We start from the raw sequence: 25,093 nt of genomic DNA, 5'->3' as shown, positions 1-25,093 counted from the left end.
AAACTCCCCAAAATCCCCCCAAACCCCCCAAAATTCCCCAAACCCCCCAAATCCCCCCAAATTCCCTAAAAATCCCCATAAAACCCCCCAAAATTCCCCAAAATCCCCCTAAATCCCCCCAAATCCCCTCAAAATCACCCCAAATCCCCTAAAATCCCCCCAAAACCCCCCAAAATTCCCCCAAAATCTCCCCAAAATTCCCCCAAAACCCCCCAAAATTCCCCCAAAACCCCCCAAAATCCCCCCCAAAATTCCCCCCAAACTCCCCAAAATTCCCCAAAACCCCCCAACCCCCCCAAATCCCCTAAAAATCCCCCCAAAATCCCCGAAAACCCCCGAAAATGCCCCCAAAACCCCCCCAAAATTCCCCAAAACCCCACTAAATCTCCCCAAATCCCCTCAAAATCACCCCAAAATCCCCGAAATCCCCAAAAAATCTCCCCAAATCCCCCCAAAATCCCCCCAAATCCCCTCAAAATCCCCCCCAAATAACCCCAAATCACCCCAAACCTCCCCCCAAAAATCCCTCCAACCCCCCCCAAACCCCCCCTCTATTAACGAACCCTCCCCTAATTAACAAGGCGCTCATTATGCAAATGAGCCCTAAGTGCTTTTTGGCTGCCCCCTTTCCCCTTTTCCCACGTTCCCGATCCCCTTTTCCCACTTTTTCACCCCAAAATCCGGAGTGGATTCAACCCCTTGGGCCCAGCCCCGGCCCCTTCTTAATTAATCCCTCGTTAATGAGCTCCTGCCTTGACCTAATTACGGGAGGAGCTCCCGAGGGGCCCCCGGAGCCCCCTGGCCCCGTTTGGGGCTGGATTTGGGGGGGTTTTTCCGTATTTTGGGTTTTTTTGGGGAATTATTTGTTCATTTTTGGGGAGTTCTTTGTGAATTTGGGGATTAATTGGGGTTTTTTTGGGGATTATTTGTTAATTTGGGAATTAATTGGGGTTTTTTTTGGGAATTATTTGTTCATTTTTGGGGAGTTCTTTGTGAATTTGGGGATTAATTGGGGTTTTTTTGGGAGTTCTTTGTTAATTTGGGAATTAATTGGGGTTTTTTTTGGGGATTATTTGTTAATTTGGGAATTAATTGGGTTTTTTGGGAATTATTTGTTCATTTTTGGGGAGTTCTTTGTTAATTTGGGGATTAATTGTTTTTTTGGGAGTTCTTTGTTAATTTGGGGATGAATTTGGGTTTTTTGGGAATTATTTGTTCATTTTTGGGGAGTTCTTTGTTAATTTGGGGATTAATTGGGGTTTTTTGGGAATTATTTGTTCATTTTTGGGGAGTTCTTTGTTAATTTGGGGATTAATTGGTTTTTTGGGGGGATTCTTCGTTAATTTGGGGATTAATTGGGGTTTTTTTGGGGGGATTCTTCGTTAATTTGGGGATTAATTGGGTTTTTTTTGGGAATTACTTGTTCATTTTTGGGGAGTTCTTTGTGAATTTGGGGATTAATTGGTTTTTTTTTGGGAATTCTTTGTTAATTTGGGGATGAATTTGGGTTTTTTGGAATTCTTTGTTAATTTTTGGGGATTAATTGGGTTTTTTTTTGGGAATTCTTTGTTAATTTGGGGGTGAATTTTGGTTTTTTGGGGAATTATTTGTTAATTTGGGGATTAATTGGGGTTTTTTTGGGGATTCTTCGTTAATTTGGGAATTAATTGGGGTTTTTTTTGGGAATTATTTGTTCATTTTTGGGGAGTTCTTTGTGAATTTGGGGATTAATTGGGGTTTTTTTGGGAATTCTTTGTTAATTTGGGGATGAATTGGGGTTTTTTGGGAATTATTTGTTAATTTTTGGGGATTAATTGGGTTTTTTTTGGGAATTCTTTGTTAATTTGGGGGTGAATTTTGGTTTTTTGGGGAATTATTTGTTAATTTGGGGATTAATTGGGGTTTTTTTGGGAATTCTTTGGTATTTTTGGGGAATTATTTGATAAGTTGGGGATTAATTGGGGTTTTTTTTTGGGAGTTCTTCGTTAATTTGGGGATGAATTGGGTTTTTTGGGAATTATTTGTTAATTTGGGGGTGAATTTGGGGTTTTTTGGGAATTATTTGTTCATTTTTGGGGAGTTCTTTGCTAATTTGGGGATTAATTGGGGTTTTTTTTGGGGATTATTTGTTAATTTGGGAATTGGGGTTTTTTTTGGGAATTCTTTGTTAATTTGGGGATGAATTTGGGTTTTTTGGGAATTATTTGTTAATTTTTGGGGATTAATTGGGTTTTTTTTTGGAATTATTTGTTAATTTTTGGGGATTAATTTGGGTTTTTTTGGGAATTATTTGTTCATTTTTGGGGAGTTCTTTGTTAATTTGGTGATTAATTGGGTTTTTTTTGGGAATTCTTTGTTAATTTTTGGGGAATAATTTGGGTTTTTTTAGGAGTTCTTTGTTAATTTGGGGATTAATTGGGTTTTTTAGGGAGTTATTTGGTATTTTTGGGGAATTATTTGTTAATTTGGGGATTCATTTGTGAATTTGGGGGAGTTCTTTGTTAATTTGGGGATTAATTGGGGTTTTTTGGGAGTTCTTTGTTAATTTGGGGATTAATTGGGGTTTTTTTTGGGAGTTATTTGTTAATTTTTGGGGATGAATTTGTGTTTTTTTGGGAGTTCTTTGTTAATTTGGGGATGAATTTGGGTTTTTTTTGGAATTATTTGTTAATTTTGGGGGATTAATTGGGTTTTTTTGGGAGTTCTTTGTTAATTTGGGAATTAATGGGGTTTTTTTGGGGAGTTCTTCGTTAACTTGGGGATTAATTGGGGTTTTTTGGGGAGTTCTTTGTTAATTTGGGGATTAATTGGGTTTTTTTTTTGGGAACTCTTTGTTAATTTGGGGATTAATTGGGGTTTTTTTTGGGAATTATTTGATAATTTGGGGATTAATTGGGGTTTTTTGGGAGTTCTTTGCTAATTTGGGGATGAATTAGGGTTTTTTTTGGGAATTATTTGTTAATTTGGGGATGAATTCAGGTTTTTTGGGAATTATTTGGTATTTTTGGGGAGTTCTTTGTTAATTTGGGGATGAATTGGGGTTTTTTTTTGGGAATTATTTGTTTTTTGGGGGAATTATTTGTTAATTTGGGGATTAATTGGGGTTTTTTGGGAGTTATTTGTTAATTTTTGGGGAGTTCTTTGTTAATTTGGGGAAGAATTTGGGGGTTTTTGGGAGTTCTTTGTTAATTTGGGGATTAATTGGGGTTTTTGGGAATTCTTTGGTATTTTTGGGATGAATTTGGATGTTTTGGGGATGAAGTTTTTATTTTTAGCATCTTTTTCATTTTTTGGGGTTTATTTCTTATTTTTAGGGATTTATTTTCCGTTTTTGGGTTTATTTCTCGTTCTTTGGGGTTTATTTCTTATTTTTAGGGAATTTATTTCTTATTTTTGGGGTTCATTTCTTGGGGTTTTTGGGATCATTTCTTTTTTGGGGGGATTTATTTCTTAATTTTGGGATTTTTGGGGGCCTTATTCCCATTTTTCCCAGGATTTTTTGGGACCTTATTCCCATTTTTTCCCAGGATTTTTTGGGGACCTTATTTCCATTATTTTCCCAGGATTTTTGGGACCTTATTTCCATTTTTCTGTGATTTTTTGGGGGCCTTATTCCCATTTTTCCCAGGATTTTTGGGGGCCTTATTCCCATTTTTTTGGGGATTTTTGGGGACCTTATTCCCATTTTTTTGGGGATTTTTGGGGACCTTATTCCCATTTTTCCCACGATTTTTGGGGGCCTTATTCCCATTTTTTTGGGATTTTTGGGGACCTTATTTCCATTTTTTGGGGGATTTTTGGGGGCCTTATTTCCATTTTTCCTAGGATTTTTGGGACCTTATTCCCATTTTTCCCAGGATTTTTTGGGACCTTATTCCCATTTTTTGGGGATTTTTGGGGACCTTATTCCCATTTTTCCCAGGATTTTTTGGGACCTTATTCCAAATTTTTCCCAGGATTTTTGGGGGCCTTATTCCCATTTTTTGGGGATTTTTGGGGACCTTATTCCCATTTTTTTGGGGATTTTTGGGGGCCTTATTTCCATTTTTCTGTGATTTTTTGGGGGCCTTATTCCCATTTTTTCCCAGGATTTTTGGGACCTTATTCCCATTTTTTGGGGATTTTTGGGGACCTTATTCCCATTTTTCCCAGGATTTTTTGGGACCTTATTCCAAATTTTTCCCAGGATTTTTGGGGGCCTTATTCCCATTTTTTGGGGATTTTTGGGGACCTTATTCCCATTTTTTTGGGGATTTTTGGGGGCCTTATTTCCATTTTTCTGTGATTTTTTGGGGGCCTTATTCCCATTTTTCCCAGGATTTTTGGGGGCCTTATTCCCATTTTTTGGGGATTTTTGGGGACCTTACTCCCATTTTTTTGGGGATTTTTGGGGGCCTTATTCCCATTTTTCCCAGGATTTTTGGGACCTTATTCCCATTTTTCCCAGGATTTTTGGGGACCTTATTCCCATTTTTCCCAGGATTTTTGGGGACCTTATTCCCATTTTTCTGTGATTTTTTGGGGACCTTATTCCCATTTTTTTTGGGATTTTTGGGGGCCTTATTCCCATTTTTCCCAGGATTTTTGGGGACCTTATTCCCATTTTTTTGGGGATTTTTGGGGCGCATCCCTCCTTTCCCTCCCTTTTCCCCCCTTTCCCTCATTCCCAACCCCTTTTCCCACTTTTTTTCTCCCTCCAGGAAACCAAACCCCTCCCTTCCATTTCTTCTTTTTCAGGAAATCCTGGAAAAACTCCTGGAAAAACTCCTGGAAAAACTCCTGGAAAAACCCCAAAAACTCCTGGAAAACCCCCAAAAACTCCCACTTTTCCCCCATTTTCAACCCAAAAATCCCTCCCGAAATTCCAGGAATTCCCTCGGAGATCCTCCCTCCTCCTCCTCCTCTTCCAGAACTTCAAATCCCCCGGGAATTCTTTGGGAATTCTCTGGGAATCCCTAACGAAGGAGCCAAATTAATGAGGAGGGGGCGGAGCCTTCGTTAACGAGCTCCGGGCACTTAACGAGTTCCGTTTTTTTTCCTTTGGGGTAAAATCCCGGGATTTTGGGGCTCTTTCCCCCCCCCTCTGGAGCCTCCTCCCGTCGCTCTCGGAATCCCTGGAGTTCAGGCAAGTGGGAATTCCTTTGGATTGGGGAATGTTGACGATGGCTTTTGTTTAATTAGCGTTAATTAAGCCGGCGCCATCAGATAAAAGCCGCAGCAGGGCCCCGGCTTTATTCCCGGTTTTCCCAGTTTTTTTTTTGTCTTTTCCAGGTTTTTTTTCCCTGTGTTTTTTAACGCCATTCCCGTTGTTATCCATTAGGATTATCCCCTTTGAATCCCTCGTTAATTAACCACTGATTTCTCAACTCCTTAATTAATGAATTCCCTCGTTCCTCCTCCTTTTGCCGCTCCATTCCCACTTTTTTTTTAAGGGTTTTATTCCCAAAATAATCCCTGAAACTTCTTTTTTTCCACTGGAAAAACAACCCAGCAGCGAGTTAGGAATAATTAAAGCTCGTTAAGAGCTCGTTAAGTTTTAATTACGATGAGGTGGGGCTGTGATTTCTCCTCAGGGGCTTGGGAAGAGTTAAAAAATTCCTTGGATTTGTCAGAAAAACTTTGGAGTTAATGATTAAAATCCTCCCTCCCTTCCGGAGTGGGAAGGGCCGGGTTCGGCTTCCGGGAATTCCCGCCTGGAAAACCTCGGGATTGGGGTTAAAAAGCCCAAGTTTGGGGTTAAAAATCTTAATTTGGGGTTGAAAAATCCTAATTTTGGGGTTTGGAAATTCCCAGACTTTCGGGTTTAAAAATCCCAATTTTAGGGCTTGGAAATCCCAAGTTTTGGGTTTAAAAATCCCAAGTTTTGAGTTTAAAAGTCCCAAGTTTTGGGTTTGGAAATTCCCAGATTTTTGGGTTTAAAAATTCCAAGTTTTGGTGTTCGAAATCCCAAGTTTTGGGCTTGGAAATTCCCAGATTTTTGGGTTTAAAAATCCCAACTTTTGGGCTTGGAAATTTCAGAATTTTGGGTTTAAAAATCCCAAGTTTTGGGCTTGGAAATTCCCAGATTTTTGGGTTTAAAAATCCCAAGTTTTGGGTTTAAAAATCCCAATTTTTGGGCTTGGAAATTCCAGACTTTTGGGTTTAAAAATCCCAACTTATGGGCTTGGAAATTCCAGATTTTTGGGTTTAAAAATCCCAACTTTCAGGGCTTGGAAAGCGTTAAAAAATTCCTTGGATTTGTCAGAAAAACTTTGGAGTTAATGATTAAAATCCTCCCTCCCTTCCGGAGTGGGAAGGGCCGGGTTCGGCTTCCGGGAATTCCCACCTGGGAAACCTCGGGATTGGGGTTAAAAAGCCCAAGTTTGGGGTTAAAAATCTTAATTTGGGGTTTAAAAATCCTAATTTTGGGGTTTAAAAATCCTAATTTTGGGGTTTGGAAATTGCCAGATTTTTGGGTTTAAAAATCCCATTTTTTGGGTTTAAAAATCCCAATTTTCGGGTTTAAAAAGCCCAAGTTTTGGGTTTAAAAAGCCCAAGTTTTGGGCTTGGAAATTCCCAGATTTTTGGGTTTAAAAACCCCAAGTTTTGGGTTTAAAAATCCCAATTTTTGGGCTTGGAAATTCCCAGATTTTTGGGTTTAAAAATCCCAATTTCTTGTGTTTAAAAATCCCAAGTTTTGGGCTTGGAAATTCCCAGATTTTTGGGTTTAAAAATCCCAACTTTTGGGCTTGGAAATTCCCAGATTTTTGGGTTTAAAAATCCCAATTTCTTGGGTTTAAAAATCCCAAGTTTTGGGTTTGGAAATTCCCAGATTTTTGGGTTTAAAAATCCCAACTTTTGGGCTTGGAAATTCCCAGATTTTTGGGTTTAAAAATCCCAACTTTTGGGCTTGGAAATTCCCAAATTTTTGGTGTTGGAAATCCCAAGTTTTGGGTTTCAAAATCCCAAGTTTTGGGCTTGGATATTCCAAGTTCTTGGGTTTAAAAATCCCAACTTTTGGGCTTGGAAATCCCAAGTTTTGGGTTTAAAAATCCCAAGTTCTGGGTTTAAAAATTCCAAGTTTTGGTGTTCGAAATCCCAAGTTTTGGGCTTGGAAATTCCCAGATTTTTGGGTTTAAAAATCCCAAGTTTTGGGTTTAAAAATCCCAAGTTTTGAGTTTAAAAGTCCCAAGTTTTGGGCTTGGAAATTCCCAGATTTTTGGGTTTAAAAATCCCAATTTTTGGGGCTTAGAAATCCCAAATTTTTGGGCTTGGAAATTCCCAGATTTTTGGGTTTAAAAATCCCAAGTTTTGAGTTTAAAAGTCCCAAGTTTTGGGCTTGGATATTCCAAGTTCTTGTGTTTAAAAATCCCAACTTTTGGGCTTGGAAATCCCAAGTTTTGGGTTTAAAAATCCCAATTTTTGGGCTTGGAAATTCCCAGATTTTTGGTGTTGGAAATCCCAAGTTTTGGGTTTAAAAATTCCCAGATTTTTGGGGTTTAAAAATCCCAACTTTTGGGTTTAAAAATTCCCAGATTTTTGGGTTTAAAACCCCCAACTTTTGGGTTTGGAAATTCCAGTTTTTTGGGTTTAAAAATCCCAATTTTGGGGCTTGGAAATTGCCAGACTTTTGGGTTTAAAAATCCCAAGTTTTGGGCTTGGAAATTCCAGATTTTTGGGTTTAAAAATCCCAACTTTTGGGTTTAAAATCCCAAGTTTTAGGGTTTGAGAATCCCAACTTTTGGTGTTGGAAATTCTCAGATTTTTGGGCTTGGAAATTCCCAGATTTTTTGGGTTTAAAAATCCCAAATTGTGGGTTTAAAAATCCCAACTTTCGGGCTTGGATATTCCAAGTTCTTGGGTTTAAAAATCCCAACTTTTGGGCTTGGAAATCCCAAATTTTGGGTTTTTAAGGAGCAGAATGGGATTTTTTTAATCTTTTCCCCCAAATTGGTGGGAAAAATTTTGGGGGTGGGGGCAAAAAGTTGGAATTTTTCCACCCCTGATGGAATTTGGAGGCTCCAGGATGAGGAATTCCCATGGAAAACGCGGATTTTTTGGGAAAAGAGGCAAAACCCCCGGACTGGAAATTGCAGAGCCCCAAAATCGAGGGATTTCACCCCAAAAATGGGGGGAATTTTTTCCCAAAAATGGGGAGAATTTTATCCCAAAAATGGGAGAATTTTATCCCAAAAATGGGGGGGATTTTATCCCAAAAATGGGGGAATTTTTTCCCAAAAATGGTGGGAATTTTATCCCAAAAATTGTGGGAATTTTTTCCCAAAAATGGGGGAATTTTTTCCCAAAAATGGTGGGAATTTTATCCCAAAAATGGGGGAATTTTTTCCCAAAAATAGGGGAATTTTATCCCAAAAATGGTGGGAATTTTATCCCAAAAATGGTGGGAATTTTATCCCAAAAATTGTGGGAATTTTTTCCCAAAAATGGGGAGAATTTTATCCCAAAAATGGGGGGGATTTTATCCCAAAAATGGGGGAAATTTTATCCCAAAAATGGTGGGAATTTTTTCCCAAAAATGGGGGAAATTTTATCCCAAAAATGGTGGGAATTTTTTCCCAAAAATGGGGGAAATTTTATCCCAAAAATCCTCCAACCTGGAGTGGGAAGGGCTCGGGAATTCCCGGAATTGTTTCCTGTGGGATCCACGGGAATTCCCGGTGGGAAGGGGCTGAGCTTAATTAAGATTTCGTTAATTAAGGCAATCTGGGATTGATGGGAGGATTTAAAGGAATTCCCGTGGGATAAATGCAGCAATTCCAAGGTTTTTAAAGGAATTTTTGTGGGATAAATGCAGCAATTCCAAGGGGTTTTTTTGAGGAATTTCCATGGGAAAAAATCCCCAAATTCCAGGATTTCCTGAGGAATTTCCGTGGGATAAATGCCCAAATTCCAAGGGGTTTTTTTTGAGGAATTCCTGTGGGAATAAATCCCCAAAATCCAGGATTTCCTGAGGAATTTCTGTGGGATAAATGCAGCAATTCCAAGGGTTTAAAGGCATTTCCAAATTCCAGGATTTCCTGAGGAATTCCCATGGGATAAATCCTCCAATTCCAAGGGTTTTAAAGGAATTTTTGTGGGATAAATGCAGCAATTCCAAGGGGTTTTTTTGAGGAATTTCCATGGGAAAAAATCCCCAAATTCCAGGATTTCCTGAGGAATTTCCGTGGGATAAATGCCCAAATTCCAAGGGGTTTTTTTGAGGAATTCCTGTGGGAATAAATCCCCAAAATCCAGGATTTCCTGAGGAATTTCTGTGGGATAAATGCAGTAATTCCAAGGTTTTAAAGGAATTTCCAAATTCCAAGGGTTTTGAGGAATTCCCATGGGATAAATCCTCCAATTCCAAGGGTTTTAAAGGAATTTTTGTGGGATAAATGCAGCAATTCCAAGGGGTTTTTTTGAGGAATTCCTGTGGGAATAAATCCCCAAATTCCAGGATTTCCTGAGGAATTTCTGTGGGATAAATGCAGCAATTCCAAGGTTTTAAAGGAATTTCCAAATTCCAAGGGTTTTGAGGAATTCCCATGGGAATAAATGCCCAAATTCCAAGGGTTTTAAAGGAATTTTTGTGGAATACAGATCTACAAATTCCCAGCTTTTTTGAGGAATTCTCGTGGAGTCAAATCCATCAATTCCAAGCTTTTCCCAGAATTCCCGTGGAGTTAAATCCCCAAATTCCAGGATTTCCTGAGGGATCTCACCAGGGATAAAGTCACCAATTCCAAGGGTTTTGAGGAATTTCCGTGGGATAAATGCAGCAATTCCAAGGTTTTTGAGGAGTTTTTGTGGGATAAATCCTCCAATTCCAAGGGTTTAAAGGAATTTGCAAATTCCAGGATTTCCTGAGGGATTCCCATGGGATAAATCCCCAAATTCCAGGATTTCCTGAGGAATTCCCATGGGATAAATGCAGCAATTCCAAGGGGTTTTTTTGAGGAATTTCCATGGGAATAAATCCCCCAATTCCAGGATTTCCTGAGGGATCTCAACAGGGATAAAGTCACCAATTCCAAGGGTTTTTAAGGAATTTCCGTGGGATAAATGCAGCAATTCCAAGGGTTTAAAGGAATTTCCAAATTCCAGGATTTCCTGAGGAATTTCCGTGGGATAAATGCAGCAATTCCAAGGAGTTTTAAAGGAATTTCCATGGGGATAAATCCCCAAAATCCAGGATTTCCTGAGGAATTCCCATGGGATAAATGCAGCAATTCCAAGGGTTTTTTTTGGGGAATTTCCATGGGAATAAATCCCCCAATTCCAGGATTTCCTGAGGGATCTCAACAGGGATAAAGTCACCAATTCCAAGGGTTTTTGAGGAATTTCCGTGGGATAAATGCAGCAATTCCAAGGGTTTAAAGGAATTTCCAAATTCCAGGATTTCCTGAGGAATTTCCGTGGGATAAATGCAGCAATTCCAAGGATTTTTAAAGGAATTTCCATGGGGATAAATCCCCAAAATCCAGGATTTCCTGAGGAATTCCCATGGGATAAATGCAGCAATTCCAAGGGTTTTAAGGAGTTTTTGTGGGATACAGATCTACAAATTCCCAGCTTTTTTGAGGAATTTCCATGGAGTCAAATCCCCAAATTCCAGGATTCCCTGAGGAATCCCGTAGAGTCAAATCCCCAAATTCCAGGATTCCCTGAGGAATTCCTGTAGGGAGAAACCCCCAAACCCCTGGGGCCCTTTGGGGATTTTTTGGGAATTCTCCATCCCACTAATCCTCTCCTTCCCCCCCCCCAGAATTCCGGCCCCACCCCCGCCATGCGCCGGCACCGCGGCCTCCACCTCGACCTCTCCTCGCCCTCTCCGGAATCCCGACCCCGCTCCGTGCCCATCCCAACCGGACCATGACCTCCTCCATCCCAAATTTCCCAGCGGGATCATGAATTCCCAACGCTCCGACTCCGCCGGCGCCGCTCCCTTTTGGGCTCCCACCGTTCCCAAAATGGGCGTCCGCGCCCGCGTGGCCGAGTGGCCGCCGCGGAGCAAAGATTCCAAGGATTCCAAGGATTCTCCGGCTTCTTCCCGCCATTTCCCAAGCGCTCAACCCTTGGCCGCCGTTCCCGGCTTCAAAGCCCTTCACCGCTTGGCGCGGCGGCGTTCCAAGGACGTGGAATTCCAGGAGGGATTTTTGGGAACGGCGGCGACGGCGACGACTCCGTTACGGCAGCGGAGCAGCAGCGAAGTGACGCTGAGCGAGTGCGACGCCGAGGAAAATTCGGAATCTCGCGGCGGCGCCGGCGCTTCCAGCGGAGCCGGGCTTTTCCGGGAATACGGCAGCACCTCGTCCATCGACGTGCAGGGCATTTCCGAGCAGAGTTTCTTGGAGATGCTGAAGGAATTCCGCACCAAAACGGCCGCTCCCGAGCGGGATTTTCCCGGCCTCCAACCCGAAACCCGCGACGGCGTCCCGGACGAGCCTCCCCAGCCCAAGGAAAAACCGCGCCGGCGTTGCCCGAAAAGCGACGACTCCATCTTTAAAAAGCTCCGGAGCGGCGGCCGCGCCGAGGCCGATCCCAAAGATCCTGAGGAATCCCGGGAAGCGCCGTGGAAATCGTGGATTTGCCGGAAAAGCTTCGCCCACTACGACGCTCAGAGCATCCTGTTCGAGCCGAGCGCGGCCGCGCTGCAGCAGCGCTGCGCCGGCGCCCGGCGCCGCAACACCACCACGGGCGCTTCCGCCGCTTCGGCCGGCTCCGATCCCGCTTTTTCCAGCACGGAGGACTTGAATTCCAAGGAAAACCTGGAGCACGACGTGGGGGATAACACCAGCAACGAGCTGCTGCTCAGCTGCCCTCACTTCCGCAACGAGATCGGCGGCGGCGCCGGAGAACGCGACCTCAGCTTCTCCAAAACGGCGGCTCCGGGATTTTTGGGATCTCCGGGGGTTTTTCCGGATTCTCTCCACGTGGGGAAGCCGACCAACGCTGGGATTTCCGTCTTGGAAGTGCCCAAGGAGCAGCAGAGGGATCCGGAGCGGCTGCGGAATTTCAGCGTGGAGCACGTGGATTTGGGAGCGCGTTACTACCGGGATTATTTCCATGGGAAAGGTTGGGAATGATGGGAAGGGGGAGGGGGGATTTGGGAGCTTTGAAATTCCCAAAATTCCTTCAGTTCTGTTTTGGAGATTCCTCGGTTTCTTCTGGTTTGCCCGATTCCTCCTTGGTTTGGCTGGAATTTTGTATCTCCTCCAAATTCCCCCTAAATCCCCAAAAATCCTCCAAAAATCCCTCCAAATTCCACAAAATTCCCCCCAAAACCCCCCCAATCGTCCGAAATTCCCCCAAATCCCCCCTAAATCCCTCCAAAATCTCCCCAAATCCCCCCAAATCCCCCCAAAATCCCCCAAAATCCCCCAAAATCCCCCCAAATCCCCCCAAAATCCCCCAAAATCCCCCAAATCCCCCCAAATCCCCCAAAATCCTCCCAAATCCTCCCAAATCCCCCAAAATCCCCCGCAAATCCCCCAAATCCCCCCAAATCCCCCCAAAATCCCCCAAAATCCCCCCAAATCCCCCCAAAATCCCCCAAATCCCCCAAAATCCCCCCAAAATCCCCCAAAATCCCCCCAAAATCCCCCAAATCCCCCCAAGTCCCCCCAAAATCCCCCAAGTCCCCCCAAAATCCCCCAAAATCCCCCCAAAATCCCCCAAAATCCCCCAAATCCTCCCAAATCCCCCCAAGTCCCCCCAAAATCCCCCAAGTCCCCCCAAATCCCCCAAAATCCCCCAAAATCCCCCAAATCCCCCCAAATTCCCCCAAAATCCCACAAGTCCCCCCAAAATCCCCCAAATCCCCCCAAAATCCCCCCAAAATCCCCCAAAATCTCCCCAAATCCTCCCAAAATCCCCCCAAAATCCCCCCAAATCCCCCCAAAATCTCCCCAAATCCTCCCGAATCCCCCAAAATCTCCCCAAAATCCCCCCAACTCCCCAAAATCCCCCAAATCCCCAAAATCCCCCCAAAATCCCCCAAGTCCCCCCAAAATCCCCCCAAAATCCCCCAAATCCCCCAAAATCCCCCCAAAATCCCCCAAATCCCTCTAAAATCCCCCCCAAATCCCCTTAAATCCCCCAAAATCCCCCCAAAATTCCCCAAAATCCCCCAAAATCCCCCCAAAATCCCCCCAAAATCCTCCCAAAATCCCCCAAACTCCCCAAAATCCCCCCCAAATCCCCCAAAATCCCCCCAAAATCTCCCCAAATCCTCCCGAATCCCCCAAAATCCCCCCAAAATCCCCCCAAATCCCCCCAAAATCTCCCCAAAATCCCCCAAATCCCCCCAAATCCCCCCAAAATCTCCCCAAATCCTCCCGAATCCCCCAAAATCCCCCCAAAATCCCCAAAATCCCCCCAAAATCCCCCAAATCCCCCCAAATTCCCCCCCAAATCCCCCCAAATCCCCCCAAAATCCCCCCCAAATCCCCCAAATTCCCCCCAAAATCCCCCCAAATCCCCCAAAATCCCCCCCAAATCTCCCCAAATCCCCCAAATCCCGCTTTTCCCACCCAGAACATTCCAACTATTTCGGCGTGGACGAGAAGCTGGGCCCGGTGGCCGTGAGCATCCGTCGGGAAAAGCTGGAGGAGCACAAAGAGCACGGCCCCCAATTCCAGCACCGCCTCATCTTCCGCACCAGCCAGGTCCTGGTCCCCAAAAAAAGAAAACCTTGGGAAAAATCCCCTTGGGAAAATCCCCTTGGGAAAAATCCCTTGGGAAAAACCCCTCGGGAAAAATTCCTTGGGAAAAACCCCTCGGGAAAAATCCTTTGGGAAGAAAACCTTGGGAGAAATCCCTTGGGAAAAACCCCTTGGGAGAGAAACCTTGGGAAAAATCCCTCGGGGAAAATCCCTCAGAAAAAACCCTCGAGAAAAATCCCTTGGGAAAATTCCTTGGGGGAAAAAAACCTTGGGAAAAACCCCTCGGGAAAAACCCCTTGGAGGGAACCCTTGGGAAAAATCCCTTTGGGAAAATTCCTTGGGAAAAGTCCCTTGGAAAAAAAACCTTGGGAAAACCGTTGGGGGAAACCCCTTGGGAAAAAAACCTTGGGAAAAATCCCTTGGGGAAAATCCCTTGGGAAAAATCCCTTGGGAAAAACCCTTGGGAAAAAACCCTTGGGAAAAATCCCTTGGGAAAAACCCCTTGGAAAAACCATTGGGAGAAATCCCTTGGGAAAAATTCCTTGGGAAAAATCCTTTGGGAAAAATCCCTTGGGAAAAATCCCTTGGGAAAACCGTTGGGAGAAACCCCTTGGGAAAAAAACCTTGGGAAAAATCCCTCGGGGAAAATCCCTCAGAAAAAACCCTCGAGAAAAATCCCTTGGGAAAATTCCTTGGGGGAAAAAAACCTTGGGAAAAACCCCTTGGAGGGAACCCTTGGGAAAAATCCCTTTGGGAAAATTCCTTGGGAAAAATCCCTTGGAAAAAAAACCTTGGGAAAACCGTTGGGAGAAACCCCTTGGGAAAAAAACCTTGGGAAAAACCCGTGGGAAAAACCCTTGGGAAAAAAACCTTGGGAAAAATCCCTTTGGGAAAATTCCTTGGGAAAAACCCCTTGGGGAAAAACCCTTTGGAAAAAAACCTTGGGAAAAACACCTTGGGAAAAATCCCTTGGGAAAAACCCCTTGGAAAAACCATTGGGAGAAATCCCTTGGGAAAAATTCCTTGGGAAAAATCCTTTGGGAAAAATCCCTTGGGAAAAATCCCTTGGGAAAACCGTTGGGAGAAACCCCTTGGGAGAAAAACCTTGGGAAAAATCCCTCGGGGAAAATCCCTCAGAAAAAAACCTCGAGAAAAATCCCTTGGGAAAATTTCTTGGGGGAAAAAAACCTTGGGAAAAACCCCTTGGAGGGAACCCTTGGGAAAAAAACCCCTCGGGAAAATTCCTTGGGAAAAATCCCTTGGAAAAAAAACCTTGGGAAAACCGTTGGGAGAAACCCCTTGGGAAAAAACCCTTGGGAAAAACCCTTGGGGAAAATCCCTTGGGAAAAATCCCTTGGGAAAAACCCTTTGGAAAAACCCCTTGGGAAAACATTGGGAAAAATCCCTTGGGAACAATCCCTTGGGAAAACCCCTTTGGAAAAACCCCTTGGAAAAAAAACCTTGGGAAAAAAACCTTGGGAAAAACCCCTTGGGGAAAAAACCTTGGGAAAAAAACCTTGGGAAAAATCCCTTCGGGAAAACCCCTTTGGAAAAACCCCTTGGAAAAAAAACCTTGGGAAAAAAGCCTTGGGAAAAATCCCTTTGGGAAAATTCCTTGGGGAAAAAAACCTCGGGAAAAAACCTTGGGAAAAAAACCTTGAGAAAAATCCCTTTGGGAAAATTCCTTGAGGAAAAAAACCTCGGGAAAAACCCTTTGGGAAAACCCCCTTGGGAAAAATCCCCTCAGGAAAAACCCTTTGGAAAAAACCCCTTGGGGAAAAAAACCTCGGGGAAAAAACCTTGGGAAAAATCCCTTTGGGAAAAAAACCTTGGGAAAAACCCTTGGGGGAAAAAACCTCAGGGAAAAAAACCTTGGGAAAAATCCCTTTGGGAAAATTCCTTGGGGAAAAAACCTCGGGAAAAAACCTTGGGAAAAACCCTTTGGAAAAACCTCTTGGAAAAAAAATATTGGGAAAAAAACCTTGGGAAAAACCCCTTGGGGAAAAAACCTTGGGGAAAAAACCTTGGGAAAAATCCCTTTGGGAAAATTCCTTGGGAAAAAACCTTGGGAAAACCCCCTTGGGAAAAATCCCCTCAGGAAAAACCCTTTGGAAAAAACCCCTTGGGGAAAAAAACCTCGAGGAAAAAACCTTGGGAAAAAAACCTTGGGAAAAACCCTTTGGAAAAATCCCTTGGGAAAAACCCCTCAGGAAAAATCCCTCGAGAGAAACCCCTTGGAAAATTCCTTGGGGAAAAAAACCTCGGGAAAAACCCTTGGGAGAAAAACCCCTTGGGAAAACCACTGGGAGAAATCCCTTGGAAAAAAAACCTCGGGGAAAAAAACCTTGAGAAAAATCTCTTGGGAAAAATCCCTTGGGAAAACCGTTGGGAGAAATCCCTTGGGAAAAAAACCTTGGGAAAAATCCCTTGGGAGAAACCCCTTGGGAGAAAAACCTTGGGAAAAATCCCTTGGGGAAAAAACCTCAGGGAAAAAAACCTTGGGAAAAATCCCTTTGGGAAAATTCCTTGGGGGAAAAAACCTCGGGAAAAAACCTTGGGAAAAACCCTTGGGAAAAATCGCTTGGGAAAAATCCCTTGGGGAAAAACCCTTTGGAAAAAAACCTTGGGAAAAAAACCTTGGGAAAATTCCTTGGGGGAAAGAACCTCAGGGAAAAAAACCTTGGGAAAAATCCCTTTGGAAAAACCCCTTGGAAAAAAAACCTTGGGAAAAAAACCTTGGGAAAAACCCCTTGGGGAAAAAACCTTGGGAAAAATCCCTTTGGGAAAATTCCTTGGGAAAAATCCCTTGGAAAAAAAACCTTGGGAAAACCGTTGGGGGAAACCCCTTGGGAAAAAAAACCTTGGGAAAAACACCTTGGGAAAAAAACCTTGGGAAAAATCCCTTTGGGAAAATTCCTTGGGAAAAACCCCTTGGGGAAAAACCCTTGGGAAAAAAACCTTGGGAAAAACCCTTGGGAAAAACCCTTGGGAAAAAAACCTCGGGAAAAAACCTTGAGAAAAATCCCTTTGGGAAAATTCCTTGGGGGAAAAAAACCCTTTGGAAAAACCCCTTGGGAAAAACCCTTTGGAAAAACCTCTTGGAAAAAAAATATTGGGAAAAAACCCTTGGGAAAAACCCTTGGGAAAAACACCTTGGGAAAAACCCTTGGGAAAATTCCTTGGGAAAAACCCTTTGGGAAAAAACCTCGGGGAAAAAAACCTTGGGAAAACCATTGGGAGAAATCCCTTGGGAAAAATCCCTTGGAAAAAACCCCTCAGGAAAAATCCCTTGGGAAAAACCCCTTGGGGAAAAAACCTTGGGAAAAATCCCTTTGGGAAAATTCCTTGGGAAAAATCCCTTGGAAAAAAAACCTTGGGAAAACCGTTGGGAAAAATCCCTTGGGAAAAAAACCTTGGGGAAAAACCCCTTGGGAAAAACCCTTTGGAAAAAAAACCTTGGGAAAACCGTTGGGAGAAACCCCTTGGGAAAAAAACCTTGGGAAAAATCCCTTGGGAAAAAAATCTTGGAAAAATCCCTTTGCCAAACCCCCATTACCAAACCCCCTCCACATCCAAACCGCGCTACGCGAACCCCTCCCCCCCTTCTACCCCATCCTTCCCCGTTCCCATTCCGCCATTCTCATCCCGGATTTTTTTTTTTTGTTTTATGTTTTGGTTTTTCCCCCCTTTTCCCAGCTGGCCACGCTGCGCGGATCCATCCTGGAGGACGCCACGCCCAGCACGGCCAAGGCGGGGTCGCTGCGGGGGCTCCCGCTCCGGGATATCCTGGAATTCGTGCTTCCCGAGCTGAACGTGCAGTGCCTGCGGATGGCGCTCTGCTCGCCCAAGGTCCCCGAGCAGCTGCTCAAGCTGGACGAGCAGGGGGTGAGAGTTGGGGGGATTGGGTTGGGGGGGGGGTGGGGATGGAAAGGGGATTCCTGGGATTTTGGGGGGTTGCTGGGATTGCTGGGATTGTTGGGAGTCGGGGATTGCTGGGGTTTGGGGGGGGGGGAATCGTGGGATTTGCTGGGGTTTGGGGGTTTCTGGGTTTGGGGGTTCCTGGGATTTGCTGGGGTTTGGGGGTTCCTGGGATTTTGGGGGGTTTCTGGGATTGCTGGGATTCTTGGGAGTTGGGGATTTCTGGGTTTGGGGGTTCCTGGGGTTTGGGGATTCCTGGGATTTTTGGGTTGCTGGGATTGCTGGGATTGCTGGGAGTCGGGGATTGCTGGGATTCCTGGGGTTTGGGGGTTCCTGGGATTTCCTGGGGTTCGGGGAATCCTGGGGTTTGGGGGCTCCTGGGGTTTGGGAGTTCCTGGGATTTGGAGGTTCCTGGGATTTCCTGGGGTTTGGGGAATCCTGGGATATTGGGGAATCCTGGGGTTTGAGGGTTCCTGGGGTTTGGGGATTCCTGGGATTTTGGGGTTTCTGGGATTGCTGGGATTCTTGGGAGTTGGGGATTGCTGGGGTTTGGGGGGGAATCGTGGGATTTGCTGGGGTTTGGGGGTTCCTGGGGTTTGGGGGTTCCTGGGGTTTGGGGATTGCTGGGGTTTGGGGGTTCCTGGGATTTTGGGGGGTTCCTGGGATTTGCTGGGGTTTGGGGATTTCTGGGGTTTGGGGGTTCCTGGGTTCCTGGGATTTGCTGGGGTTTGGGGGTTCCTGGGGTTTTGGGGGGTTGCTGGGATTGCCGGGATTGTTGGGAGTCGGGGATTGCTGGGGTTTGGGGGGGGGGGAATCGTGGGATTTGCTGGGGTTTGGGGATTTCTGGGGTTTGGGAGTTCCTGGGATTTGCTGGGGTTTGGGGGTTCCTGGGATTTTGGGGGGTTCCTGGGATTTGCTGGGGTTTGGGGATTTCTGGGGTTTGGGGGTTCCTGGGTTCCTGGGATTTGCTGGGGTTTGGGGGTTCCTGGGGTTTGGGAGTTCCTGGGATTTGCTGGGGTTTGGGGGTTCCTGGGGTTTTGGGGGGTTGCTGGGGTTTGGGAGTTCCTGGGATTTGGGGGTTCCTGGGATTTCCTGGGGTTTGGGGAATCCTGGGATTTTGGGGGGTTTGGGGGCTCCTGGGGTTTGGGGAATCCTGGGATTTCCTGGGGTTTGGGGGTTCCTGGGGTTTGGGGGTTCCTGGGATTGCTGGGGTTTGGGGATTGCTGGGGTTTGGGGGCTCCTGGGGTTTGGGAGTTCCTGGGATTTGGGGGTTCCTGGGATTTGCTGGGGTTTGGGGAATCCTGGGATATTGGGGAATCCTGGGGTTTGAGGGTTCCTGGGGTTTGGGGGTTCCTGGGATTTGCTGGGGTTTGGGGATTCCTGGGGTTTGGGGGTTCCTGGGATTGCTGGGGTTTGGGGATTGCTGGGGTTTGGGGGCTCCTGGGGTTTGGGAGTTCCTGGGATTTGGGGGTTCCTGGGATTTGCTGGGGTTTGGGGAATCCTGGGATATTGGGGAATCCTGGGGTTTGAGGGTTCCTGGGGTTTGGGGGTTCCTGGGATTTGCTGGGGTTTGGGGATTCCTGGGATTTTGGGGTTTCTGGGATTGCTGGGATTCTTGGGAGTCGGGGATTGCTGGGGTTTGGGGGCTCCTGGGGTTTGGGAGTTCCTGGGATTTGGGGGTTCCTGGGATTTGCTGGGGTTTGGGGATTCCTGGGATTTTGGGGTTTCTGGGATTGCTGGGATTCTTGGGAGTTGGGGATTGCTGGGGTTTGGGGGGGCAATCGTGGGATTTGCTGGGGTTTGGGGATTGCTGGGATTTGCTGGGGTTTGGGGAATCCTGGGGTTTGGGGGTTCCTGGGATTTTGGGGTTTCTGGGATTGCTGGGAATCGGGGATTCGTGGGATTTGCTGGGGTTTGGGGGTTCCTGGGGTTTGGGAGTTCCTAGGATATTGGGGAATCCTGGGGTTTAAGGGTTCCTGGGGTTTGGGAGTTCCTGGGTTCCTGGGGTTTGGGGATTCCTGGGGTTTGGGGATTCCTGGGATTCCAAGGACTGGGGAATTCCAAGGATTGGGAGATTTCTGGGATTGGGGGGATCCAAGGTTTGAAGGATCCCAAAGGGGCTCAGGTGATCCCAGAAATTGGTTGATCCTAAGGTTTGAGGGATCCCAAGGGTTGGGGTATCCCGAAGGGTCTTGGGTGATTCAAGGGTTGGAGGATCCCAAAGGTTGGAGGATCCCAAGGGTTGGAGGATCCCAAAGGTTGGGAGATCCTAAGAGTTGAAGGATCCTAAGGGTTGGGAGATTCCCACTCCCGAATCCCCAAATTCCCCCTTCCAAATCCCCAAATTCCCACTCCCAAATCCCCAAATCTCCAAATTCCCGCTCCCAAATCTCCAAATTCCCGCTCCCAAATCCCCACTCCCAAATCCCCAAATCCCCAAATCCCCACTCCCGAATCCCCAAATCCCCAACTTCCCCCTCCCAAATCCCCAAATCCCCAAATTCCCCCTCCCAAATCCCCCCTCCCAAATCCCCAAATTCCTGCTCCCAAATCCCCACTCCCAAATCCCCAACTTCCCCCTCCCAAATCCCCAAATCCCCAATTACCAGTCCCAAATTCCCCCTCCCAAATCCCCAAATCCCCGCTCCCAAATCCCCAACTTACCCCTCCCAAATTCCCCCTCCCAAATCCCCAAATCCCCAATTACCAGTCCCAAATCCCCGCTCCCAAATCCCCAAATCCCCAACTTCCCCCTCCCAAATCCCCGCTCCCAAATCCCCAAATTCCCGCTCCCAAATCCCCAAATCCCCAAATCCCCAAATTCCCCCCTCCCAAATCCCCAAATCCCCACTCCCAAATCCCCAAATCCCCACTCTCAAATCCCCGCTCTCAAATCCCCAAATCCCCAAATTCCCCCTCCCAAATCCCCAAATTCCCCCTCCCAAATTCCCGCTCCCAAATCCCCAAATCCCCGCTCCCAAATCCCCAAATCCCCACTCCCAAATCCCCAAATCCCCGCTCCCAAATCTCCAAATCCCCAAATTCCCCCTCCCAAATCCCCAAATCCCCAACTTCCCCCTCCCAAATTTCCCCTCCCAAATCCCCAAATCCCCGCTCCCAAATCCCCAATTTCCCCCTCCAAAATCCCAAAATCTCCAAATCCCCGCTCCCAAATCTCCAAATCCCCAAATTCCCCCCTCCCAAATCCCCAAATTCCCCCCTCCCAAATCCCCAAATCCCCAAATTCCCCCTCCCAAATCCCCAAATTCCCACTCCCAAATCCCCCCTCCCAAATCCCCAAATCCCCAAATCCCCACTCCCAAATCCCCAAATCCCCGCTCCCAAATCTCCAAATCCCCAAATTCCCCCTCCCAAATCCCCAAATCCCCAACTTCCCCCTCCCAAATTTCCCCTCCCAAATCCCCAAATCCCCGCTCCCAAATCCCCAAATCCCCAAATCCCCACTCCCAAATCCCCAAATCCCCAAATTCCCCCTCCCAAATCTCCAAATTCCTGCTCCCAAATCCCCAAATCCCCAAATCCCCACTCCCAAATCTCCAAATTCCTGCTCCCAAATCCCCAAATCCCCAAATCCCCACTCCCAAATCCCCAAATTCCCCCTCCCAAATCCCCAAATCCCCCCTCCCAAACCCCCAAATCCCCGCATCCCCGCTCCCGAATCCCCAAATCCCCCAATTCCCGCTGTTGCCGCAGCTGTGCCGGCGGCACAAGGTGGGGATTCTGTACTGCAAGGCCGGGCAGAGCTCGGAGGAGGAGATGTACAACAACGAGGCCGCCGGGCCCGCGCTCGACGAGTTCCTCACGCTCCTGGGCGAGAAGGTTTCCCTCAAATCCTTCACCAAATACGCGGCGCAGTTGGACACCAAGAGTGAGTTTTGGGATCCCGGCGGATCCCGGCATTTGGGATTTCACCTGGATGGGTTATCCCGGTTTTCCGCAGCCGATTCCACGGGCGCGCACTGGGGGGATCCCAGGAGTTGGGGGATCCTGAGGGTTGGGTGCTCCCAGAAGTTGGGGGATCCCAGGAGTTGGGTGATCCTGAGGGTTGACGGATTCCAAGAATTGGGGGATCCCAAGGGTTGGGGGATCCCAAAAATTGGGTGGTCCCAAAGACTGAAGGATTCCAAGAATTGGGGGATCCCAAGGGTTGGGAGATCCCAAGGGTTGAAGGATCCCAAGAGTTGGGCGCTCCCAGTTGGACACCAAGAGTGAGTTTTGGGATCCCGGCGGATCCCGGGATTTGGGATTTCACCCGGATGGGTTTTCCGTGTTTTCCGTAGTCGATTCCGTGGGTACTCTTGAAGGATTCCAAGAACTGGGGGATCCCAAAGGTTGGGGGATCCCAAAGACTGAAGGATTCCAAGAATTGGGGGATCCCAAGGGTTGGGTGATCCCAAAGACTGAAGGATTCCAAGAGTTGGGTGGTCCCAGAAGTTTGGGGATCCTGAGGGTTGAAGGATCCCGAGGGTTGAAGGATCCCAAGTGTTGAAGGATCCCAAGAGTTGGAAGGATCCCAAGGGTTGGGTGCTCCCAGTTGGACACCAAGAGTGAGTTTTGGGATCCCATCGGATCCCAGGATTTGGGATTTCACCGGATGGGTTTTCCGTGTTTTCCGCAGCCGATTCCACGGGCGCGCACTCGCTCTGCAGCAAGGGGGGGGATCCCAGGAGTTGGGGGATCCTGAGGGTTGGGTGCTCCCAGAAGTTGGGGGATCCCAGGAGTTGGGGGATCCTGAGGGTTGACGGATTCCAAGAATTGGGGGATCCCAAGGGTTGGGGGATCCCAAAAATTGGGTGGTCCCAAAGACTGAAGGATTCCAAGAATTGGGGGATCCCAAGGGTTGGGAGATCCCAAGGGTTGAAGGATCCCAAGGGTTGGGTGCTCCCAAAAGTTGGGTGCTCCCAAAGGTTGAACGATTCCAAGAGTTGAAGGATCCCAAGGGTTGGGAGATCCCAAGGGTTGAAGGATCCCAAGGGTTGGGTGCTCCCAGTTGGACACCAAGAGTGAGTTTTGGGATCCCATCGGATCCCGGGATTTGGGATTTCACCCGGATGGGTTTTCCGTGTTTTCCGTAGTCGATTCCGTGGGTACTCTTGAAGGATTCCAAGAATTGGGGGATCCCAAAGGTTGGGTGGTCCCAAAGACTGAAGGATCCCAAGAGTTGGGTGGTCCCAGAAGTTTGGGGATCCTGAGGGTTGAAGGATCCCAAGAGTTGAAGGATCCCAATGGTTGAAGGATTCCAAAGGTTGAAGGATCCCAAGGGTTGGGCGCTCCCAGTTGGACACCAAGAGTGAGCTTTGGGATCCCATCGGATCCCAGGATTTGGGATTTCACCCGGATGGGTTTTCCGTGTTTTCCGTAGTCGATTCCGTGGGCACTCTTGAAGGATTCCAAGAATTGGGGGATCCCAAGGGTTGGGTGATCCCAAAGACTGAAGGATCCCAAGAGTTGGGACATCCCAGAAATTTGGGGATCCCGAGAGTTGAAGGATCCCGAGGGTTGAAGGATCCCAAGAGTTGAAGGATCCCAATGGTTGAAGGATCCCAAAGGTTGGAGGATCCCAAGGGTTGGGCGCTCCCAGTTGGACACCAAGAGTGAGTTTTGGGATCCCGTCGGATCCCGGGATTTGGGATTTCACCGGATGGGTTATCCCGGTTTTCCGCAGCCGATTCCACGGGCGCGCACTCGCTCTGCAGCGCAGTGGGGATCCCAGGAGTTGGGGGATCCCAAGGGTTGGGTGGGTGATCCCAAAGGTTGAAGGATCCCAAGAATTGAAGGATCCCGAGGGTTGAAGGATCCCAAGAATTGAAGGATCCCGAGGGTTGAAGGATCCCAAGGGTTGGGTGCTCCCAAAAGTTGGGGATCCCAAGGGTTGAAGGATCCCAAAAATTGGATGGTCCCAAAGTTTGAAGGATCCCAAGAGTTGGGGGATCCCAAGGGTTGAAGGATCCCAAGGGTTGGGAGATCCCAAGGGTTGGGTGCTCCCAGTTGGACACCAAGAGTGAGTTTTGGGATCCCGTTGGATCCCGGGATTTGGGATTTCACCGGATGGGTTATCCCGGTTTTCCGCAGCCGATTCCACGGGCGCGCACTCGCTCTGCAGCAAGGGGGGGGATCCCAGGAGTTGGGGGATCCTGAGGGTTGGGTGCTCCCAGAAGTTGGGGGATCCCAGGAGTTGGGTGATCCTGAGGGTTGACGGATTCCAAGAATTGGGGGATCCCAAGGGTTGGGGGATCCCAAAAATTGGGTGGTCCCAAAGACTGAAGGATTCCAAGAATTGGGGGATCCCAAGGGTTGGGAGATCCCAAGGGTTGAAGGATCCCAAGGGTTGGGTGCTCCCAGTTGGACACCAAGAGTGAGGTTTGGGATCCCATCGGATCCCAGGATTTGGGATTTCACCCGGATGGGTTCTCCGTGTTTTCCGTAGTCGATTCCGTGGGTACTCTTGAAGGATTCCAAGAATTGGGGGATCCCAAGGTTTGGGTGATCCCAAAGGCTGAAGGATCCCAAGAGTTGGGACATCCCAGAAATTTGGGGATCCCGAGAGTTGAAGGATCCCGAGGGTTGAAGGATCCCAAGAGTTGAAGGATCCCAATGGTTGAAGGATTCCAAAGGTTGAAGGATCCCAAGGGTTGGGCGCTCCCAGTTGGACACCAAGAGTGAGTTTTGGGATCCCATCGGATCCCGGGATTTGGGATTTCACCCGGATGGGTTATCCCGGTTTTCCGCAGCCGATTCCACGGGCGCACACTCGCTCTGCAGCGCGGTGGGGGATCCCAGGAGTTGGGGGATCCCAAGAGTTGGGTGGGTGATCCCAAAGGTTGAAGGATCCCAAGAGCTGGGGAGTCCCAAGGGTTGAAGGATCCCAAGGGTTGGGACATCCCAAGAGTTGGGTGGTCCCAGTTGGACACCAAGAGTGAGCTTTGGGATCCCGTTGGATCCCGGGATTTGGGATTTCACCGGATGGGTTCTCCCGGTTTTCCGCAGCCGATTCCACGGGCACGCACTCGCTGTACACCACGTACCAGGATTACGAGATCATGTTCCACGTGTCCACCATGCTGCCCTACACGCCCAACAACCGGCAGCAGGTACCGCCGGAGATCCCGGCCCTTCCCGGGGATCCACGGAGACTGGGGGGTGCCAAGGGCTGGGGGATCCCAAGGGTTGGAGGATCCCAAGGGTTGGAGGATCCCAAGGGTTGGGGGATCCCAAGGGTTGGAGGAACCCAAGGGTTGGAGGAACCCAAGGGTTGGATGATCCCCAGAGTTGAAGGATCCCAAGAATTGGATGATCCCAAGGGTTGGGAGATCCCAAGGGTTGAGAGATCCCAAGAGTTGGATGATCCCAAGGGTTGGAGGATCCCAAGGGTTGGGGAATCCCAAGGGTTGGAGGATCCCAAGGGTTGGAGGATCCCAAGGGTTGAAGGACCCCAAGGGTTGGAGGGGATCCCAAGGGTTGGGAGATGCCCAGATTTTAAGGATCCCAAGAGTTTAAGGATCCCAAGGGTT

At 47.5% G+C, this 25,093-nt stretch overlaps 2 protein-coding genes across 2 annotated transcripts in view; both read left to right on the top strand.

Annotated features, from left to right (window-relative positions):
• Positions 1-10,855, top strand: part of LOC138100608 (signal-induced proliferation-associated 1-like protein 3) — a 73,849-nt gene extending 62,994 nt beyond the window's left edge. Inside the window, exon 18 of the mRNA XM_068998483.1 lies at positions 10,745-10,855. Within this exon, the coding sequence (XP_068854584.1) occupies positions 10,745-10,855 (111 nt within the window). The remainder of the gene's footprint in view (positions 1-10,744) is intronic.
• The window catches only part of LOC138100607 (signal-induced proliferation-associated 1-like protein 3), a 76,082-nt gene continuing 61,752 nt past the window's right edge, over positions 10,764-25,093 (top strand). Inside the window, 5 exon segments of the mRNA XM_068998482.1 lie at positions 10,764-12,054; positions 13,516-13,646; positions 17,340-17,528; positions 21,276-21,450; positions 24,570-24,673. Of these exon segments, the coding sequence (XP_068854583.1) occupies positions 10,887-12,054; positions 13,516-13,646; positions 17,340-17,528; positions 21,276-21,450; positions 24,570-24,673 (1,767 nt within the window). The 5' untranslated portion in view covers positions 10,764-10,886.

The sequence above is a fragment of the Aphelocoma coerulescens genome, unplaced genomic scaffold (assembly GCF_041296385.1).
Source record: "Aphelocoma coerulescens isolate FSJ_1873_10779 unplaced genomic scaffold, UR_Acoe_1.0 HiC_scaffold_118, whole genome shotgun sequence".
Classification (NCBI taxonomy): domain Eukaryota; kingdom Metazoa; phylum Chordata; class Aves; order Passeriformes; family Corvidae; genus Aphelocoma; species Aphelocoma coerulescens.
This window is presented reverse-complemented; position numbering and strand designations above follow the sequence as displayed.